This window comes from Protopterus annectens, chromosome 11.part0, assembly GCF_019279795.1.
Source record: "Protopterus annectens isolate FY-2018-M chromosome 11.part0, PAN1.0, whole genome shotgun sequence".
In the NCBI taxonomy this organism is placed as follows: Eukaryota; Metazoa; Chordata; order Ceratodontiformes; family Protopteridae; genus Protopterus; species Protopterus annectens.
Genome location: NC_056745.1, coordinates 1,315,356,597 through 1,315,381,311, shown reverse-complemented (window position 1 = coordinate 1,315,381,311; position 24,715 = coordinate 1,315,356,597). Strand labels below are relative to the sequence as shown.

Here is a 24,715-nt window from a genome sequence, read left to right as displayed (position 1 = left end):
GGTTGTAGTGTGTGGCAGACCAGACAGCATACAGTGCTGGTGTATGACATGTGGTGGTTAAGAGCTGTGGGTATGATTCATCAGGTTTGCAGTGTTGCAGCCAGTGAGGCCTGCTAAAGCTACATGGGCTGAGAACACCTTCAATGCATTCCGCACAACACTGTGCAATGTTATGACATAACTGTATACCTCACAACCTTCCCATACTTGATATTCCCACCATATGTGGACTGTACATGTGCCTATATGTATATCTATATGTACACCAATGGATGTTCATATGTATGTGTGTGTATATATATATATATATATATATATATATATATATATATATATATATATATATATATATATATATATATATATATACATATATATATATATATATATATATATATATATATATATATATATATAAAGAGAGAGAGAGAGAGAAAGGGTCATAATTACTGCAACAGATGCCTGGTGACAAAGCCATGGACTCAAGCTCAATGTTGACACTGCATTGGCATCCCTCCTTGCAAAGACTCAGTACCCATGAACTACCGCATAGGTGGTAGTCTACTTAACACCGAAGGTGTGATAAGAGACCATGGGACAGAGGTGGACAGCAGTGTCCCCTCCGATAGTCACAATGCCACACTACTCATGTAATCCATCTACGTGGCAGACATCAGCACAAAAGGTGTGTCATCCAGGGAAAAATAGGTCAGTGTTCCCCTCTACTCCACACACATAAAACCCAGTATAGAGTACAATGTCACATGTGGTATGTACCTCACAAGATATCTACAGCAAGTGGAAAGGACAGAGACATACCTCACAAAGAATAATAATGGCGTCAAACAGATGCCCTATGCAGGCCGTCCCACAAACCCACAACTAGACTGTGTCACATACCGCCTACCCAGAGGTGACCTCTGACTGACATACTAAGCTATGTCAAACCCAGATCTGTTGGACATGCTCCACGTAAACAGATCACAATCTGTACGAGCTACACGCCCTAGGGACCCAAACCCTTTGACCACAATAAACAGCACATGCTGGAGGGATAGATTCCTATCTCAGAGATATCCCATACTCTGGAACAAACCACCTATCCATAGCAAACAAAGCTCCTAATTATCAGTCATCATAAATAATCCTGGTGATTGTATGGGAGATAGTGAATACACCCAGGCAATCACCTCAGTGTCTCTGCTTGACAGGGCCACGTGAAATGTAATTACCTGTGTGTCAGAGGCCAGGGTAGCATATGGGCTAGAGTCCTATAGGCCCTAGGGCCAATAAACTTACCTACCTATGAAGTGATACACACCCACCTGTACTTGTTGCAATAATCGATATTTGAGGTTGACTGAGTGTAATCGTGAATGTGTCAGAGTTCAGTATATGTGTGATAGCTTAGTGGGAAATTGTTTCTGTCATGCTTTTATGTGTCCTAGCTGTGATCCCAGCAAAAGATGTGTATGCAATTGCTAGGCAGAAAAAGCAGTATGCCATACAGTCTGACGTAGTCCATTGTTGTCGACTGGGGTGTCCCATTGTAGGCTAAAGCAGTACATGTATGCTTATTGGGTGTTACTGCTGGTGAATCCAACTCCAGTATGAACTGTAGTACTACCTGAAGTTGTATGCCTAAACAGCACAGTATGGTGTATGTGCACATTTACTGGAACCACTGTTATGTGTTTTCCCTGTAGTCCTCACAGATTACATACCTCAGGCATATGGTCTCATAACTACTGACACACAGTACTGTACGGTACACAGGTAAAGGTCACCTGGGTTGCCATACCTTTGTGTCTGTTATATATGCCTACTGTGTGTGTGGGTATGCCTGTACCAAGGTCTCAGTCATGTGTGTGTTACAGGATATAACTGCATATCTAGCAACATGTATAGTCTAGTACAGCAGTATGCCACCTATATTAACGAATGTGCACATATGTTAGCTAGGGGTCTGCCATCAACGACTAGTGTGGTATAATGGTAATACTGTCAGTGGACTTTACAGTCATTGCAATGGATTACATATTTCATGATGCATTAGCATGATATATACCTTCTGTGGCTAGGTGGTGCATTGTGTCACATACAGTGTGCCATGTACTGTTGTACAGTCTTACATACTGTTTTAACTTTGTTGCTGTGCAAAACATGGTTTGATATATAGAGTGTGCCAGGCACTGTCAGGCATCTGTGGGTTGAGAACTGATATGTGGTATTGAAAGTGTGTATCTTCTAACAGCCAATAGGTTGCTATATATGGCAGTTAATTGATATCTGTACTTTAGAATGTTACGTGTGCCACATGACTTGCTCACACATTTTGTTTCATTGCCTTCCAGGGTAATGTCCCAACATCGTAAGCCTGCATATAGCATGGCAGAGGAGGAAGCCATCACAGCGAGCCTGGTGCAGCACTATGTGCTGTTGTTCTCCAGAACCAGCCAGGAGCAGCATTAGCGGTCTGCGCTGTGGCAAGATCTTGTCCGTAGGGTAAATGACATAGGCATGCATAACCGAACATATGAGCAGGTATGCCACCACTGCAGTGATTTAATTAGACATGTCCGGCAGCATGCGTCTGATATCCGCAGACAACAGCTTGCCACAGGTGGGGGTGTAGCCATCCATCCCCCCCTCACCAGAGTGGAGGAGCTGCTCTTGAGCCAGGTGGCTGCTGGCCATCAGCAACCACAACAAGTAACATGTATCATCATGGAGGCCAGAGCCACCCAGCAAGCTGACATGGAGCGTGCAGGTAACATGGCATAGCTGTAGAATACTGTTACCTCTATTGGTAGAGCATGCTTATGTGAGATGTGTACTGTGTAGTTAGTCGATGTGGTGCCTAGTGTTGTGCAATACTAATTATTAGGAATATAATCTGTAGGCCTGTGACTGTCAACCGTTGTACTACTGTAAGAATACAAACACACAGTAGCAATGCCACAGTTGTTGCCACTGACAAAGTGTCTGATATCCATGTAGGTCCCTCTGGTACGACAGCAAGGCAGCAGAACCATGCTGGTGAGTGCATGTCATAGGTGAGGTGTAGGCCATGTACACGTAACACACCTATGCATAATGCATGCTGTGCATGTTTGCTGTGAGACTATGCACATCCTAGTAATGTGGGTAGCTGCCTAAAACACGTACAATACACACAGCATCCCACACAATTGTGGCAACACTGTAGTGGACATTGGATAGGTAGAGTCAATACACATGTACACAACATACACACCTTTGTCATACACAGTACACATTAACATGCTACACATGGTGTATTCAGACACCCGCTGTAAGGTCACACTACAGTATCCCAAACCTCATCCACACAGCACACATAATATACCTGAGGGGTAGATGCCTCACATGTGGCTGTGCAACACTCTTCAACACATAACACATTCATGTTAGGCAATGTCCCCTATTGGGCACCTCACAAACCTATGTAACAACTGGCCGTGAAATGGTGAATGTAGCCATGGTACTGCAGTTCAGGTACAGCATGCTATGTGCTGGTCTGACACACATTAGTAGCCTTGAGTGACCACATGATGCTGCATGATGATGGCTCATGGTACTACACCCCATCCAGTTACAGTGGCCACAGTACTACACATATCATGAATTGCTATGCACCTCAATGTTGTGTATGTGCAGACATATGCACCTATACACAATATGCATAGCAATCACCATTTGTAGAACGTGACACACATATGTCTTGTAATGCTATGGGGTGTATAGGTCACATGACACACATTGTGTATGTGTGATGTTTCATGTTGCAGTTGTGTGGTAGCATGCCATGTCATGGCTGACACTGGCATGTCCACAATATGTCCTACACTCACCATAACCACTGTACAATGGCTATGTTGAGCAATGGTATTCCATCAGGTATACATTCACCACTCATCCTGTGTGTATACATAGCATGCATGTGCTACACCTGTGTCCACAATTATCTGCTAAAGACACAGATGCTCTAATCAGAAATGGATATCTATGTGACACACTGATACACATCCAGCCATGGTATGTATACATGTGACTGATGTGCACAGGACATTGCAGGGCTTTTAATACCTGCACAGCAATGTCGTGTCCATGTACACATTGCGTTCCAGGGTGAGGACATTCACTGAACAAAACACACATGCATCAAGGCCATGCATACTGTTATTAGCAAGGGCTGTCTACACTCACACTGCATGCTGTGCTGTTGAGCAACACATGTCCTGCATGCTGTCACGTTTGATATAAATGTTTGGCTTGTGATACTGTACCCCAACATCACATGCTATTGAGTATGTTCGTGATTGCCGGTGGTGTGTGTGTGTGTGTGTGTGTGTGTGTGTGTGTGTGTGTGCGTGTGTGCGTGTGTGTGTGTGTCTGTTCTAGTGAGGAGTGTATTTGTGTGCATGTGTGCATGTGTTCATGAGTGCATGTGTTCATGTGTGCATGTGTGCATGTGTGCTGGCATCATGTACATGTCGTAAAGTGTGTTTCCTGTCTCCCTCTCACAGGTGCTGATACCGGGCTGGTTCAATGCAGCAGGGAAACTGTTGTCACTGAGCATGATAGTGACAATGATGATAGGTGCGTTGAGGCACAGGCATGTTTGCCAGGGTCTATCGTTGGTCCACCAATCGACACTACACAAGTGTCCACCCCATCCATGCACACAGTCATACTGCCAATACATCCGTCACCAATGCCCTTAGCAGAGGGACAGCGTACAGCCGGCATTGACCAGGACAGTGTGGTATCCATGGCACATGCATCCCGACACAGCAGCCATACCCAGATGTCTGGAAGGGTACCACATAGGCAGATGTCCAGGGGTTCTCGTCAGAGCACTGCTGCCCATCATGCCACTGGCAGATGTGCCACAGGTCTAACAACCTCACGCATGTTCCAGACTGTCATGGAGGCACAGGCACGTATGGAACGGTACACCAGACAGGGACTGAGGGCACAGAGGGCACATAACACCGAACTAATAGACAGTATCCATGACCTAGCTGGTGCCATCCGCAATTACACTGAGGTCACTGATAGACGTTGGGGAGAGACATTAGATGTCCTCCGCAATGTCATGTCCATGTGTCAGGACAGTGTGGGACGGCTGAGTCGTCGATGTGGACGTATGCCAGCAACATCAGCAACTAGCAGTCGCTGCGGACATCCCTCAAGCAACAGCCGCTCCCGCAGTGCCAGTACCAGCCCCAGCAATGTTGGGGGTGGGCTGTCCATAGAACATCCTAGAAGACCACGTGCACATGGCTCTGGACAGTCCCAGCAGGGACCTGGGTCCAGTGTACATCCATCTACCTCTGGGGATAGTACCCAGTCTGGCTTGGTACCTGATAGTGTCAGTAGCACCTCTGCCAGGCACAGGTACCATATCTGTGGCCAGAGACGGTGATCTGTAAAGCCTCACAGGTACAGTCTGTGGCTGTCCCACAAGTACCCATATGTGGCAGCCACATGGTGGAACTGTGTGCATGCAGACACACACAAACATAATCCAGACACCTAGGGCTAACACATACCCACACACATTACATCAACATTGGCCCATACCATTATTCTTGCCCCTCCCTCACACACACACACACACACACACACACACACACATACACACACACGTCAATTGGATGGCTCACTGTAAGCCTCTGGCTGACCAACAACACACCCTGTGCATATGATGAAACCTGTGCCACCTCCTGTCATCTGTAACATTGATGCAGGAACAGGCTACCATGGTGCTGGTGCACAGGGTGTTTTTATAGCAGTATAGCAATGTTAGCATGTTGTCAGCAGTAGAGTGTAATTATATGCTTGAAGGTGTAGCTGAGCAGGCATGATGCATTAAAGCTATAATTGTCATTGTAGTGTTGTTTACACCAGTGTTAGTTCCAATTGTATATTGTCCACCCACGTGCCACTTGGCTGATGTGCGCAGTATTGGCAGCATGTGTTAGAGAGTGGACAGTATGTGTGGGATGTGTGTAGCACATATTTGCAAGTGTACAGCTGTGGAAATGGTGGAGGTGCACTGTCTGCATGTACGTGCATAGTGGATACATGGGCAGGGTGACATGCTCTGTATTACACAGTAACACTCCATAGTTTCTATTGGTGGCCAGTATGCATTGTACTACACACATTTTGGAACCTGACTACACATGTGTGTGTGACATGGTTTGACACTGTGCTGTGGGTGATACTGTTACTATCTGTCATTGTTTTGCATTCTGGTAGTATACATGACTGCAACAGCCTGACCATAACCAATTGTTAGCTGATGTCCTGACAACTGACACACAGATGTAGGACACGCAGCAACATTTGGATCCTTCAGGTACTATACTATGCCAGTAACCAGTGGTATTCAGCTGCACCCATTACTGAGACCACTCCTGTTCAGCATTTGGCTCTCTTAGGTACAAGCAATCACAGTAGGGATATGTCTGCCCACGTGTGCTAATGCATACGGTGGCCTATACTGCATTCTCCAGGTGACACAAACATCCTCCACAAGGGTATCATACAGACAGATACCTGTTGTCAAACCCATGCTGTAAAGCTATAGGCAAAAGTAAGCATAGTCATCCACCTTTACGGAACATAGTATTCCCACAGTACCACATAGGTAGTAGCCACCAACATCATGAACAGGTACCGATGTGTACATGCAACCTAATGTTACGTCATCTCTCCTTTGATAATCACATTCCCTAAGGTATTTTGGAATCTCTCGGTGGATCACATAAACAATCAGGGGTCTGCATGCATGTCCACAAAGGTTGTTGTACACCTATAATGCATAGTCATCATTGACATACTCTGCTGCATTTGAACAGGTCTGACATATACCTCAGCCATAAACCCTCACACACACAATTCAATATTTGTGACACGGATGACCTAGGCCAGGCACCACTGCAGTGGCTGGCCTTGTTACAAGCATACAGATGTGACCTAAGGTCTGTGAAGCAGCAGCACAGTTTGGCAAAGATGCCAACTGTGTACTTGGATAAAGCAGGGTTCCCACACATGCAATACTTGAGGTAACATGTACGTATATGTATTTGCCTCATAGCTACCTCACATGTGCAATGCCTACTGATATGTCATACAGTAGTAAAAGCAAAACCCCCAACACATTGACCAACACTGTCACACACATAGAGCACACTCACTCACCAAGTGCAGGATTCAAACCCCTACCTAACTACTTCATGATACTAGAGGAGTACGCATCAACACATCGTGCTATGCACATTACTGGGAAGTATCTTTTCCACAGGTATATTTGTAGGATGGTGACATAATCAGACTTGACAAAGAATAGTTTACCACTTTTAAGGTGTTTTGCTACTCTCCTAAAAGGTTGCTCCATCCCAAGGAGACCACACACACGCACACAGTTGTCAAGTGCAGGATTCATACCCCTACTTAATTAGTTCATGATACTAGAGGAGTACGCATTAACATGACATGCTATACACATTACTGGGAGAAATCTTTTCCACAGGTATGATTGTAGGATGGTGACATCATCAGACATGACAAAGATGTGTATACCACTTTTAAGGTGTTTTACTACTCTCCAAAAAGGTTGCTCCTCTTCAAGGGGATCACACACGAACACACACATACAGTTGTCAAGTGCAGGATTCAAACCTCTACCTAACTACTTCATGACACTAGAGAAGTACACATTAGCACAACGTGCTATACACATTACTGGGGGCTCTTGTTTCCACAGATATATTTGTAGGATGGTGACATCATCAGACGACAAAGATTGGTTTACCACTGTTAAGGTGTTTTACAACCCTCCTAAAAGGTTGCTCTTTGCCAAGGAGACCACACACAAACACACACACACACTTGTCAAGTACAGGATTCAAACCCCTACCTAACTACTTCATGATACTAGAGGAGTACGCATTAACACAACGCTCTATACACATTACTGGGGGTTCCCTTTTCCACAGGTATATTTGTAGGATGTTTACATAATCAGACTTGACAGAGATTAGTTTACCACTTTTAAGGTGTTTTACTACTCTCCAAAATTTTTGCTCCTTCCCAAGGAGACCACGCACAAACACACACACTTGTCAAGTGCAGGATTCAAACCACTACCTAACTACTTTATGATAATACAGAGGTACGCATTTACACGCCGCACTATGCACATTACTGTGAGTTATCCTTTCCACAGGTTTATTTGTAGGATGGTGACATCATCAGACTATACAAAGTGGGTTACATTAGGTGGGCTACATTGAAGGAATGTCTACACACTTTGGCCATGTTATCATCAAAGGGGTGTGTACTATCTACCTGTGTCCCCAGGGCCATAATGGTACATACTGGATTACCACCTATGTGGTAATTTGTGTGCACTTTGTTGTACCCAAAGGGGATGACTATGCATTCTTTGGCATTCAGCTTGAGGGCATTGTTTTGACACCAGGTATCTGTCTCTGTAGGACACTTCTGGAGGATGTCTGTGTTAGCTGTGCAGTCAATTATGGACCACAGTTACCATTCATCTGCAGACCTGTTCAGCCATACACCTCCCATGCTTGCCTGTACCTCTGAGCAGTATCTACTGAGCAGGTGGGGTCCCAGGACCAAGACCTGTGGGATGCCATTTGTGACTGGCTTAGAGTTGGACATGGCACTAGCAACTCTAAACATGTGTGTTTGATCTGTGAGCCACCTGGCCACCCATCATGTGACATAGCTGTTAATGTTCCAGCTGGTACGCTTGTCCATGATGACAGAGTGGGGAATGGTGTGGAAAGTCCTTCATGTGGTCTGGGTGGGCTGTGTGGACTACTTTCACCTCCATCTATGTCCTTGATAACTGTTTGAAATAAGTCAACTAGGTTTAGGAGCCAGGATCTGACTTTAACAAGGCGAAGTTGTGGAGAGTCCAGTGTCTGGAGGTCTCCAATGTCTCTGCTTATGGGTTCCATGACAATTTGCTCAATTGCTCTGTAGACCAGGCTGAGTAGACATATTGGGCAATGGTGTCCATGTTCTGTTGTGGCACCCCCTTTCTGGAGCTGGATGACTGTTTGTGTATGCCATTCTTTGGGTATATAGTCTGTGGTACACTTGTGTCTGGACAGTAAATGTGAGTGAGGGTCCAGTTCCTCATGGGCCTAGTGTATGACGCAGCCTGGGACACCATCCAGTCACATTGATGCTGTGTTCTCAGCTTTGGTGAGGGCTGTCTTTACCTGCATGTCCATGACGTCTGGGGCTCCTCATCCTTCTGTGATGGACACAGGCCCTTTTGGGGGTGATGGGGGGTGTTTACACTGAACTTGTCCCCCTGGATGTGGGCAATGAAAGTTGGTTTGGTGTATTTCTTTCCTTTTTTCAGTAGCTGACAGCATATTTGGAAGTTGACACCTACATGTCTGGTATAGCTACCGAAGGCTTTGTGGTTGTTATTCTTACATTCCTTGGCTATTTGTCTTTAGAAACTGTCCTTGGATTATTTTATGAGCGATCATTGTTTCATCCTGATAATGATCAGTGATGCGTTTCCTTTAGTGAAGTTGGCTCTATCATGTGTTTGTTTCCTCCTTCTGTTGTCTAGCTTATTTATGGGCAATGACCACCTGATTGTTGTCCTATTTTTGGAGGTGTGCATCTTGGTTTTATTTGTGAGGTCTCATTCCATGCATCCCTGTAGATTCTCATAAGATGCACTTGTAAATGATTCTGCAGATTGTATACCATTATCCTATAGCAAGAGGGCTTTCGAACGCTCCACGTTGGTCTTGGGAAGTGTGCAGTTTGCTTTTGCAAATGTCTTCACAGTGGTTTCATTGACGGGGTGGGGGGGCCGGATGTGGATGTCCAGTGTGATTACTTCATGATCTGATATTACCAGCGAGGGGTTTATCTCTGTAGTGGAACACTGGTACCCCATGTTGGTGATGATCATGTCCAGTATGTTGTCACCTCTACTGGGTGTGGTGACCAGCTGTTCCTGGGTGTTTGGGTTTTTAAACTCTAGGAAACATTGGGCAAAGGACGTTGTACATGAGTACTTCCACCACTCACTGTTTGGGTAGTTGTAATCTCCTCATATAATGGTGTTTGTTAGGACCTTTATACTTTCCACTGTTCTCCAGAATACTGAGTGAGGTTCCTGAGACAAGGTACATGATCTGTAGCAGGCTACAATCTGATGGGCAGCTTTGGCCAATGTTAGTTGCACTTGCATGGTCTCCAAGGCCTCATGCTGTGCCACTAACCTGAAGGTGTGGGTATTCATAGGGTAAATGGGTACACACCTTCCTTTTGTATTTCACTCGTGGGTTTGGGTCCAAAGGTCAGAAGGATTGTGAGTGTTTTACGTGGACCATATCCAACAGCTCTGTGTTTGACATAGCTTTGTATGTTAGGCAGTGAACACCTCTGAGTAGGCAATATGCAAGGGAGTACGTATGGAGCATTTTGAGATGGTCTGTGTATGGCATGTATTTCAGGCTGCTAATGCTCTTTGTGTGGTATTGCTGCTGGCTTTCCAGTTGTCTTGTGAGGTACATAGCAACAGTGGCGTTGTACTCTATTATAGTTCTAGTGAGTGATGAGTGGAGCGGAACATTGTCCTCTTGTATTCTGCATGAGACGCATTTTGTGATGAGGTGTGCCACATGGGAGGGTTTCCTGACTATTGTGGGAATGTGATTATCACAGCTGTATCCACTGTCCACCTGAGACCCAAGGTCTCTTGTCACACTTTCAGTGTGAAGTATACTACCACCTCTGTTGTAGTTCTTGGCTACAGAGTTTTTAACATAGGGGATGACAATGCACCTTTTGGCATTGAGCTAGATCCCATGGCTTTGACAACAGCCATCTGTCCCAGTGAGGCCCTTTTGTAGGATGTCCACATCTTTTGTGTTTACCATTATGGCTCCTGGTTTGCAGTCTTCTGGAAAATTCAGCTGCCACAGACCTGCCATGTTAATGTTTACTTCAGGGAAGTAGATACTACACAGCCTGGGAAGTTATCTGGTCCCATGGCTGCTGTGATACTGGCTTTGGAGAGTGTTTATTACCTGTGCAGCCATGATGACAGCAACTTTGCAGTCTTCCATTATAGAGATGTGCTCTTTCATGGGTGAGAGAGGGGTACAGTTAACAGTGATCCTATCTGCCAGAATGTTGGCAATATTAGTTGGCTCTGTACATTTACTGCCATTGAGCTGTAACTCGGAACAGATCTGAATGTAAACATGACATGAACCTGTCTGTTGGGCAGAGATCTCCTGAGTAGACAGTATGCCGCAGAGTACAGATTGGGTTACATTCAGTCTTGTTGCATGGGGCGACTATTTGAGGCCAGTGATCATCTTGTTAAGGTACTTCATTGGTCTTTCTAGCTGCTGAACGTGCCAAGTCGGATTCATCGCAAGTGTGTTGTGGTACTCTCTGACAGGTCTGATGACTGCTGAGTAGTGGGAACCTCCTTTAACCTACATGCACAGACCTTGGCATTTTGTGTGAACACATAGCATGATTTTCCAACCACTTTGTGAATGTGTTTCTGGAAGTAGAGATGACTATCCACATTTGTCCATAGATCCCTAATTATCACATCCGTATTTAGCCTAGGTGTGTGAGCATGCCCAGTATGACCTTCCAGTATGTTGCTGCCTGACATTAGGTTTGTTTCTTTAAGTGTGTGAGCATGCCCAGTATGACCTTTCAGTGTGATGCTGAATGGAATCCACTACATTTGTTGGAGTGCGTGAGCATGCATAGTATAGACATTTATAGTATATGTGTAGGGAAAATCAAGTTGTATTTTTACAGCAGGGCTCACCTTTGTGTCATAGATCAACAGGGATTATGCTGTGCCTGCAGGGCTTCCATGCGACACTTTGCATAGACTTACCAACATTTCTACATACAGGGGGACAGTACATTTCTACCCGGGGGCACACCTGATTGTTACTGTGGGTGTACATAGGATGTGGGTTTCACCTGACACTTATACACATTTGCTATGTCTGCACTGCTATGTACAGGACACCATTTCAATCTGTACTGTTGCCTATCATAGTGGCTTGAGGCATACTACTGTACTACAGATGTTGGCGTCCAATGTCACGTATATTACACTGTGACTTCATAGCCTACACAACCCACATCACACCACATAGCCTGATGTTCTCAGTCTGCATAGGCGTGTGGGGGAGGTTACCATTTGCCTTTTTAGCAGCATGATACTGCATTTCTTTGTGTTTGCATTAGTGTACAACTGTCCTGCTGTGTCTGTGCCACTGAAATGCTATCATGGCTTAGTGGTTCAGTACTGTAACTATAGTGCCCAGTATCCTGGGTTCGAGCCCTGTCATTGCTTTTTATTGCCATGCTGGGCAGACCAGACTGCTTAAGGAACAGTAAAGCAGATATAAGCATGTTTAACTGACTTTGCTCAACTTTGACCAACCTTGCCCAACATTGCCCAATGTTGCGTTAGTTGGCACGAGCAATTTTGTTTACATATACTAGATATTGGTAAAAGCTGCTTAGCAGTGCTTTATATTGCTTATAACATGGCAATCATGCCTCAGGTGGTGCTGCAGGGCTGCCTATGTTGGATGCACATACTACACTCCCTATACATGTTTGGAAACAGGTAGTATCAAGTTAGGCATCCCTATTATTTTATGTGTGAGTCAGAGGGAGGTATCATTTCCAGGGTTCCTACTGAGCCAGTGTATGTGCTATGTGTTGCCTCTTTGCCAAGGCATACTGGGCATGCCTCCTTCTGCCTACTGGGGCAGGCTCAGGTTGTTCCTCCTCCGAGTCACGCTGTGCCTGTGCAGGCCTTGGCAATGGTGGGGGCTGTTTGCCCCTGCCCCATGCTGTTCCTGCTGCAGCTGTTTTCACAGGATCATATTGTGTAGCATGGCACATACCATGACAATTTGGGTACATGTAGTTGGTGAGTACTGCAAGGCTCCACCAGATGTGTCCAGGCAATGGAACCATGACTTGAGCATCCCAAACACACGCTCTATTACATTTTGTGTTTGTGCGTGTGCCTCATTATGGTGTTCTTGTTCAGGTGTGTGCGCATTTCTGATGGGTGTCATTAGCCACGGCTCCAGTGCGTATCCAGCATCCCCCACTAAGTGACCATCAGGGATGTCCCTATTGGCAAATGTCTGGTACAGCTGTGACAGATGCCAGATATGGGAATCGTGGTAGCTTCCAGGGTAGCCAGCACACACATTCAGTATTATGCCCTGGGCATCGCACACGATCTGGCAGTTGATGGAGTGGAAGCCCTTGCGGTTGATGTAGGCCCTACCCTGCTCACCAGCTAGTGTTTTGATGTGTATGCGCATGCAGTCAATTGCACCCACTACCTCAGGGTATTCCGCTATTTGATGGAAGATATGCATGTTGCTGGCCAATACCTCATGGGAATTGGGGAAATATACATGATCACTGACATGTGCTGACATGGCATTCAGGAACTGGTGCAGTACCCTGGATGCTGATACCTGTGAAATCCCCATCATATCACCAGCTGGTCTCTGGAAGGTACCTGTTGCTAGTATTCTTAGGCCAACACATACCTTGGTTTCCACTGGGATGGGTTCCCCTCTGTTGGTTCTATGTGTGAGGCGTGGCCTGCACAGCTCAACAGTTTGCTGCAGGAACTCTCTGTCCACTCTATAGTGCTCCACTATCTCCAGCTCATGTAGCCCCTGGTAGGTTACCCTGGGTCTGTACACTCTTCTCTGTCTTCTCACTGTGGGTTGCTCAGCAGCATTCACAATGGCACCACCCTCAGCATCTTGCACATGTCGCCTTATAATAGCAATGGCAGCCCCTAACATTTTTTTGTCTCAGCTAAGCTTTGTAAGTTTTCACTTTTCTTTGTAGATGGCAGTGTTGCAGTGCTTCTGAGAAAAACATGGGGAATGTTGTTTGCAGAGTTTTAAGTGCTGGGCTGGGCTAGGCTAGTGTACTGCCTGTGTAATTGGCTGATTCTGACTGATTTCACCTGGCAGCTCTGCTAGTTCTCCTTGGTTAACTTCCTACTACTTCCTTTCTTTCCTTCCTTTGCCCATTTCTGTTTCCACAGGGGGCAGCACTGCGCAAACAAGTGCAAACACGCACACACGAGTGCACACACACACACACACACACACACACACACACACACACACACACACACACACACACACACACACACACACAGCCTTAGACAGGCTTACACGGGTTTAGGCGGATGCACAATCATGCATACATGCTTAGACAGCCTTACACAGGCTTACACGGGTGCACACACGCGCACACTGGCTTAGTCCAGTTTACAGGCGCGCACACGCACGCACACAGTGTAAGCAGCTTTGCAAGAAACTTCAATGATAGCCACGGCGTACACCTTCAGTTTCTGGGTTTCAGTTTAGACAACTGTACACATGCCTCTTCCAGTCCTGAGTACCTCATAGCGAACACATGCCAGTCTGCTCCAATAAGCTTACAGCCTTTTTGATACATACCCCCTCATGATGTCACCTATCTTCTACTCTGTTACTTCCCTAATCCTACTCTTACACTCTAGGGACATGGTTCACATGGCAGGGAAATTTGGGATTCACTATCCTTATACTCATTTGCATAGGACTGCCTATTAATGCTTGGTTACATCTCTCAGACTGAGCTTCCCCCCTTAGCAACCACTACTCAGTCGCCATGTTGTCTTCAGCCTGCCATTCACGTGCATGGCAGATGAATAATTTGAATAAAATACCTATTTGTGGCTTTTATTTTTTGTTTTTAGGGTTTTTAGAGCGCCGCACGTTTACTCGGCACTGCGCTACACTTAAACATCGGAGATCGAGGAAAAAAAAAAATTTTTATTATTTTGCAACCGATAAAAATGCCAAGGGCCGTATATTTGGCCATTGGCATGCTTCCTCAACTGGATGCATCCATTATTTGGAGCTGTCATAGCTCCGTTTTGCTATTTGCAGAACGGTACTCAGTTGCCAACCGAGTACATTTCTACAAATAACACTACTCTTACTCGGACAGGTTAATGTTTCCTGGATCACAAATTTACCTCATTTGCATAGCTTTCTGCAGCAAATGAGGTAATTTGCATAAACTAACCCTGTCCGTGCAAGAGTCATTTTAGGAGCTCTCTTGCACACACGGCTGTTCTTGGATCACTCGGCAGACATGCTGGCTTGCTGGAGTCTTGCTCTACTCTTAGACTCCGTGCAAGCCTTCGTGAATCTGGCCCATTGTCTTTCTTTTCTAAAAACTCATATATTTTAAGCAGATCTGTTTCCATGTGACAAGCAGAAACATGGCACATTGTAATTTCTCAGGTTTTTCAGTTATTCTTCTCATACTGTGAAATAAACTGAACTTCTGGATCCATAACATATCATTTTCAACAGCTTTGTGTGTTGTGATGGATTTTGTGGAGGTTTTAGCTGCAGCATGCCTCATACTAAACAATTTTTTTCTTCTGATACAAAGTCAGAGTGCTGGTTATATGTGTTGTCAGTTCATAGACTATTGGAGCGGTGATATAATACAGAAAACATAACCATAGGATTATTTACATTTTGACATCCTGCTATGAAAACAGTAATACTCATTTAAGGCAATGGCACAATACGTTACAGAAGGAGGTCCCCCCAACCCAGAAATGTATGGATAAATGAAACAGAATTCAATAGGAGATGAGAGGGTTAAAATTAATGAGGAAAGTCAAAAATGCATGGGACGGGTGTAACACAATACTTAACATGGAGTAGTGATAAAAAGTAAGCTCTTGCTAATAAAGGATCTGCAACTTATGGAAAAAGTAAGGAAGTGAACAGATGAGCTGCCTGGAATGGTCTTTTGTATAAATACTTAGCAGTCAAACTGATCAGAAAAATTAAACTATTTGTACCTTCCCCAGTCAGCTGGAAGTACAGGGCAGCCTGAAGTCAGATTGCAGCAAGGGCTCCTACTTTCTCACATTTCAGGTGTGCAGGTGCTTTATGAGTGTACACCACAATCTCAGCTATGACCATACCTCAAAGCAGGTGCACAATTATCTAATATATAGTCATTAAAACCAGCAAACATTAATTTCTGAATTATTAACCAGTGGATGTATTGAATAATGGATTAGCATTGCCATTTTATACTCAAAGGTTCATCCAGAGTAACTGTCAGCTCAGAGGACATTCACTTGATCAGGTATTTCATTAAAATAATAGACTGACATTGACATATTTTTAATTTCCCCATTCAGCCACTGCACTCAAAGAACAACTGTTCAGTCACCACACTCAAAGAACGACCGTTCAGCCACCACACTCAAAGAACGACCGTTCAGCCACCACACTCAAAGAATGACCGTTCAGCCACCACACTCAAGGAACGACCATTCAGTCACCTGAGTCATATTTTCATTACAGCACAACGTGTTTAATAATTTTGAATTGACTATCAATGCATTCTTGTTTGTATTTATTCTGTTGAGTATGTGTGTGTGTGTGTGTGTGTGTTCATACATTTTTATACATTGTTTCTTTAAAATGACAAAACGTTTCTCATTGGTTCTTTTAAAGGCACCTGACTGGGTTTGAGTTTTTAAAGCGTTTGAATTCAATTTTTTGTGTGTATTCTGATTAAGTCTTTGTTATATTCAGACAAAAGAGCCTGATACTTTTTATTAAATTTTGTTGCTGAACCTATCCACAATAAAATAGTTGGCACACTGGAGGCAAAGGTGAAGCAATCACTCACAGTGACTCTTAAGAAGTAAAAATAAAACTTATTAAGGCTTGTTTTATTCATGAAGTAACAAAACACTTTAATATGGAAGCTGAACAAATTAGTTAAGAAAGACACAGGTTCTCATATAAAATTTTTAATATATTTAATTATAATAGTATTGAGGTCAATATAACTTAATTCAACCTATTCATGAAAGGATTTAAATTTATTCCTAGTAGAAAAAAGTGATATTAGCAAATTATTAATTCACCTTAAATTATTTATTAGAAAACAAAATCTGGAGTTAATGTTTCCAGAGCCATCTAAGGGGAATGAGCAGAGTAATATACTTAAAAAGAAAATTACATTTAACTCTCCTGTATTCCCACAACTTAAGAATTTTGCAATGGTGGTAGAGAAAAAACTTAGAAAGACTATCAAGGATAAGAAAATACATCCCAACCTCTCCTATGAGGAAAAATATTACTGGATGAATTGAGTAAGAATAAATATTTAAAGGTGATAAAACCTGATGGGGGGTGGGATAGTCGTTACAGATACCACTGTATATGTGGATAAAATGATGAATATATTGAGTGATGAAAACAAGTATTTTTGAGTCTCAAAAAATGAAATTTTTCTAGCAGATTCTAAAATAGATTGCATGTTACAAGATTTACTTATAGAAGATATGATAGATATTGATATATACAATCATTTAACTATTATACTGTGGTGGTGATGCTGCGGTAGCGTTGTCGCCTCACAGTTAGACGTTGCACGTTTGATTCTCAGTTAGAGCGTCTTCTGTGTGTCAACATGTGTGAATGGGCATTCCTTCGTTGAAGGTTGTGTGTTAGGCCCAGCAAGCCAGCACGTAAAAATCTACTGACAATCATTAGCGGACTTGAGTTCCACTGTGGTGACCCCTAACCGGGAAAAGCCGAAAGACAGTTGTAGACAGTTGTGGATAAACCGGTCATACCCTCCATTTTTGGGACTCCTAAGGCCCATAAAAATGTTTCTGGCCCTCTACTTAGGCCAATTGTGGCTGCTAATGGTTCTAAACTCTATCCTTTAGTGAAATTTAATGATTATAAGCTTAAATTAATTTGGACTGAGGAGGCTGGAATTTTAAAGGACTAAAAGGACTCTTGGGACTTCTTGAAATGTGTAAAAAATGAACTATATGAACAAGATATGAAGTTTATAACAACTGATATAGTAGATTTATTTTCAGTGATCCCCAATAATGTAGGGCTAGAGTGGTTTGAAGAGGCTGTTGGAGAAAAGGTGGAATTAGTGCCAATGAGTTCAGAGTTTTGTTGGAACTCATGGACATGGTATTAAAAAACAACTTCATTCACTATGATGGGAGATTTATAAACAGACAAATGGGGTAGCAATATGGGCATGTTGTGCCCCTACATATGCAAATATAGTGCTCCATATCTGGGAACAGATATTTGTGTTTAATTTCCTCATGTTCAGTACTGGAATCTACATAAGCATTATCTAGATGATACAGTATATGCATTTTCTGGATAGGTACAGGGGATAAATTAAAGGAATTTATTGATTATATACAGACCATGACAGATTTTTTTTTTAAATTTACTTACAGGATTACCAAGAATTTTGTGAGTTATTTAGATGTCACACTTCATATATTGGAAGACAGAAAAGTGTTTTAATCTACAGTTCATTGTAGGGATACCTTCTCTAATTCATATATATATTACACTAGTGCCCAGCCCTATAAAAAGAAAAGGAGTATTCTTAAAGGCCAGTTTATAAGGATTTCAAGAATGACTTCTGAAGAACAAGATTTCTTGAATGAGTGTGTGAAACTTAAGAATATGTTTTTAAAAAGAAGATATCCTACTTTACTGGTGGAAGACATGATTAGTGAATTTAAAAAAGTATGAAAGATAAGTATTTTTCAATTTTAGGGAAGGTAGGCATAACCATTAAAAAAATTATACCAACGTGGTAATGAAGATATTGATGCAATACATCAGACAGATGAAGGAAATAATGTAGCATATAAAGGGGCTTTTGTGACATATTATAATAGTGATGCAGGCCTTATTAAAATGCTATTTTAAATGATTGGGAAAGGTTTGCTAGTTTTTTCTGACCTCAAGGTGATATTTACAAACCCTATTAATTTTGTATTTAGGAAAGGTTGTAATATTAAAGAGGTACTAATATCAGATAAGGACAAAATAGACTACTCCTGTTTAACACAAAGTCCAACCCCTGTCATGACCCTACCTAATCCTTCTCACTATTGTATTACCACTGTTCATTACACAGACATCTCATGCCACCATTTATTTTTCTCTTTTAACACATAGTTTTACTAAATTCTAAACCCGCAGGCTTGACCACTACATCACATGTAAATATGTATATGTTTCAGCTCTACTTTAAATTCATCTTTGTATTAGAATTATATCTTTGTATTTGAATATCTAATTGCTGTATGTACTATATAAGACCTTCAAGTCTTTTTTTGTGCTGTATGTAAAAATATTTTTATCATGCTTATGTTATTGTACTTGTCTGTATTGGAGCTTTTCTCCTCGGGTCGCCACTGAAAATGGACTTCTGGCTCAATTGGATCAACCCGGTTAACAAATGTTAAATAAACAAAAATAAAAATGAATATAGAGTTCCAAATAAAAAAAGACTGGGGTCTTACAAATGTGGGAGATGTGTTCAGTTCTCCTACATAGCTAATGATGAATATGTGTATATTATAAGTAGAGATAGATATATAAAAGCTAAGACTTCTTCTAACTCTGATAGCAAAGGGATAGTTTATTTGTCGCTATGTAAAACTGTGATGTGTTTTATGTATGATATTAGAAGAAAATATAAAGTTAACGCCCTGTATAGGCATACTTTAAATAGCAAGACAGGCTGCCTTCACTTTCTTCATCTTGGAAGAAGTTCCTAAAGATCCAAGGGGGGTCAATGGGAGACTAAAACTGAGTACAACAAGATCCATTGGCAATTGCTGTTGGAAGCCAATATACACCCTGGTTTGAATGATAATGTCTCATTGGCCCCTGTTTTAAAACTGAGATCAGCAAGGTTATGATGTATTATAGTAATAACCAACAACATGAGTGTGGTATATTGAAGATTTACCCACGGTTTGTGTGGTTTAATTATGAGAGCAAAGCCTGACTGAATAAACAAAGACAACAGTGGGTAAATCTTCAATATACCATACCACAAAGTAGGTTATTACTGTTATATAATGACATTATTAAAAAAAAATACTTTTGTTAAATAATGTCTTTACATGATGGCTCTGTGGAGTTCTTCCCCTTTCCTTGGATATCATGGTGCTTTTTTGATGTACTGCACATGCGTTTGTGACTTTTGTTCCTATGCTTACGCAGTACATCAGTGCTGCGTGAGGGCTGCTATGTATAGGAAGCAATAGACAAAGGCAGACCTTCGCTGCTTTTTTTTTTTTTTTGTTAAAAAAAAAGATGCCAGGAGACTTTGAACATAAGGGAGAGACGGGACATAGAAAATAAAAGGATAATAAGGTATGTTTCTCTAGTTTTGCATAACATACCTGATTATCATTTTATTTGTGTCTGTCCCATCTCTTTCATTGATTTCAAGTCTCCGGTTTTCTATGTTTATTATTATTATTATTTTTTTTTTTCAGTGTAAGAAAAGGGAATATTTTTCTGGTATATATTAAGGGAAGAAAGTCTGGGCAACCTGACCTTTTTCCATTGGTATATACTTGGATTTACAATGGGTCTATATTATAACAGCGAACGCTTAAAATAGCGAATGCTGTATAAGCTACCCTAAAATGTCAAAACGGCAAAATGCCGAACACATAGAATAGCGATTTTTTTTCCCCAGGGAAAAAAAATCGCTACTCCATTAAAAAAAAAACAAACAAACAAAAAACCCAAACACAAAATAAAGTGGGGGCCCCCACACCCCCCTACTTAAATATACCAACTCCGAGATCGCACCATAGTGGAGGAAATGTCAAAGTCACGAAAATGGCCCACTGATTTTTTTTTCCCTGTGAAAAAAATTACTGTTCCATGCATTCGGGACTTTGCTGTTTCAAACAAAATGGTATGATTAAACAGTGTTCGCTATTTTAAGCATTCACTGATTTAATAGGCAACCTTTACAATGAGCATGTGGTTTGATTGACCAATCAATGTGCTACTTTTTAAATGTTAATGACCGGTCATTGTATAATGCAACATACACCTTATTTGCTTATTCATTTATACAGTTTATATAATCATTTTTGGGTTCTTGGTTGTGTGGTACAAAGATATTTTTATAACATTCTTTTACATAATACTTCTTTTTCCATTGTTTTATCTTTTATTATTTCAGTACAGGGTGAAATAAAGATCATAATTGTTATATGGGCTGATTTTATAGGAATTTGTGTTTTTTATATTGCTTAGTATATTTGACCACTACATGGTAGTATAGGCCAGTCTTTTAACTACTATTATAGCAATTTTTTATTTGAATTATGTATTTAATAGATTCATCAACTGATACATTTATTGGGGGTTCTGTAACTTGTTTTTAATAAGGTCTTGGTATTAGCAAGGTTTGCAAATAGATAGATGAGGTATATGTATTCTGTACTTTTCATTAGTAATTTTCATTAGTATTTTGTATTAGCATTTCATCCTCCCATGATACTTTTAATTAGTATTTATTAATGTATTTGAGTTTTTATAGATATCAACCTGAGAAGTGGGTCTATTTATTGATTTACTGTTAATCACTATCTTATTGTTCTTTACCTTTCTTTTGGTAAATAATTTTGAATACAAAGTATGCAATGCAATTTATGGTATTAGTATAGTACTGAAAAGCTGCAAACCACAAACCAAAGAAAAAAGCATTGAAAGTAGTCAAGAACACGAGTCCAACTGACTAGTACGAGAATTTAATAAATAAATTGAAGAGCTTTTCATTTGCTTCCTTAAGCAAACTTCCTCAGAAAAAAAGTTTTAAAAAACTTTAAACAACTTTATACACATTTAAATAATCACAATTAATGTCATCTAAACCAATCACCGCTTACAGCGTATCAACCATTCCCTAAATAACTCTCTTAAAGAAATCCAACACATTTAAAATAAGTATTTGAATGTATATATATATATATATATATATATATATATATATATATATATATATATATATATAACATATATAACTAAGTACATTAATACTAGTTTCAACTGTTGGCTTCATAGTGCATTAAGCTATTGAGCCGATTTATCAGCAGTATGTTGTCAAAAGATTGCCAGCTCAAAACAATATACTGAAATAGTGCTGGCAAACTGATGAAAAACTATGAATAACCAATAAGCTTAATAAAGCATACTAATATATTGAGCACTATACTTCACACTGAGTAGAAATAAATAGATTTATACATAGTGCAGTAATTACCAGTGAAGTGAATATTATTACTACATTTAATGTACATAGTTATATTTTTCTGGACATCATTGTAGACAATATATATATTCGATAACAGTGAATGGTACTCACATTAGACTAAAATCAAGATTCAATTGTAATTCGAAAATGGTGGTCTATATAGCAACATGTCAAAACTGTCCTGCTTTTTATGTAGGCAAAACGGAGCGTAAGCTGCGTGAGAGGATTTATGAACATCAATACGCTATCAACAGGAATAAACAAGACAACGCCTTGGCTAAACATGTCCAGTCTTATACAGACCACAAATTAAAATTTTCAGTAATAGATCAGGTGAATACAGACGTAAGGGGTGGTCCATCACCCTTACGCCTGGAAGAATTAGAACTGGCTTGGCAAATTAGATTAAATGCCTACAATTTTCCTGGGTTAAACGAAACATGTTCCATTAGTAGCATCCTTAAACTCAGGAGTCTTAGGCACTGATGTTGTGCTTCCTTTCACAATAGGCACCATTAGTAATTAAAAATTAAAAAAAAAAAATTTAAAATATGTTTTTAAGCACCATTTAGTAATGGTAATTACTGCACTATGTATATATCTATTTATTTCTACTCAGTGTGAAGTATAGTGCTCAATATATTAGTATGCTTTACTAAGCTTATTGGTTATTCATAGTTTTTCATCAGTTTGCCAGCACTATTTCAGTATATTGTTTAGAGGTGGCAATCTTTTGACAATATACTGCTGATAAATCAGCTCAATAGCTTAATGCACTATGAAGCCAACAGTTGAAACTAGTATTAATGTACTTAGTTATATATGTTATATATATATACATTCAAATACTTATTTTAAATGTGTTGGATTTCTTTAAGAGAGTCATTTAGGGAATGGTTGATAAGCTGTAAGCGGTGATTGGTTTAGATGACATTAATTGTGATTATTTAAATGTGTGTAAAGTTGTTTAAAGTTTTTTAAAACTGTTTTTCTGAGGAAGTTTGCTTAAGGAAGCAAACGAAAAGTGCTTCAATTTATTTATTAAAGTCTCATACTAGTCAGTTGGACTCATGTTCTTGACTGCTTTCAGTGCTTTTTTCTTTGGTTTGTGGTATTAGTATAGTAACGTGAGTTGGGCTTTTAAATGGTGCAATGATGTATTTAATTGACTTTTTATTCAATAATGATGTTTCAATTAGAGTATATATAATGAGGGGGTTAATTCAGCTCAATATCTTATGAACTCCGAAGTCCTGGATGAAAACACAGAGATCTTGTTAACGTTAATGCGTGGTTTGACAGTGGATTAAAGTTTTATTTTTACTTCTTAAGAATCACTGTAAGTGATTACTTCGCCTTTGCCTCCAGCGTGCCAACTATTTTATTGTGGTTTGGTGTAGATGAGTCATCTCAGAGCTTGCTTTTGGTGTTTGGCAATTTTTTCCTTCCTTTTTTTTCCATTGGTGAACTTATCTGGCTTGTTCTTTGAGTGTGGAGGCTGAATGGAGAAATTTGGAGTTTTCTGGATATTTTTAATTTTATCTAAGAGGTACATTTTGGATATGTTATATGACATTAGATGGCAGCTGGCAAATCTAATGTGTCGATTACTTCATCAGACTAGACAAACAGGATTCTTACTGAGCCGATGAACAGAATTATAATGGAAAAAAATAAAAATGTTGCATGGTTATTGTCTAAGTATCACATAACTCATGGAGGAAGATGGTACACTCATTATTTTCAAAGTAGCCGCCTGGCTAAATAGTATAGTTCAAATTTCTTTCAACTTCTGTTATATGCATAGACATTCCTGCTTAATAAATCAAAAAATCTAGCTTCTAATATTACATGCTGCTTACCGTCACACTGTGAGCAGCAATTGCCAGGTAGTGGATTAGTTGGATGTTGGCATGGAGTGTTGCATCTTTCCTTTTCGCATATCACCTCCCCTTCCTGAACGAAAAAAGGAAGTGAAATAAATGAAACAATGTTGCAGTCTTTACATTATGTTCTTCTCCTGTAGTGGTGAACCATGAGGCTTCACTAAGGACAATCTGGGACATACCTGTGAAATATTCTACAGTACTGCTGTTAACAATGAATGTGATTCTGCTCTGTCATGCTACAATACATTATGACATCATTCCTGGAATATACCAAAAAAATCAGATTTTTTTAATATTATTATGAGCCATCATTATCCTGCTTTTGTCATAAGCTACTTGACTATTGGTCCCTGCCATCCTCTCACCTTATGTATCTTCGTCCTTCTGTGTCATTAGTCTTCCTCCTCTGCATTTGTCAATATCTGGCAAAAAGCACCAGCTATAACTAAGGCTAAATTGAAGTGCACAACATATGGGAAAACCTTGTGAGTTTTTGCTTTTGGCCACATTATTCTGGTGCCCTTCACACAACT

At 40.9% G+C, this 24,715-nt stretch overlaps 1 protein-coding gene across 1 annotated transcript in view; it reads right to left on the bottom strand.

Annotated features, from left to right (window-relative positions):
- LOC122815830 (kielin cysteine rich BMP regulator) overlaps positions 1-24,715 on the bottom strand; it is a 2,917,372-nt gene that overhangs the window by 1,632,455 nt on the left and 1,260,202 nt on the right. Inside the window, exon 17 of the mRNA XM_044088633.1 lies at positions 24,156-24,249. Within this exon, the coding sequence (XP_043944568.1) occupies positions 24,156-24,249 (94 nt within the window). The remainder of the gene's footprint in view (positions 1-24,155; positions 24,250-24,715) is intronic.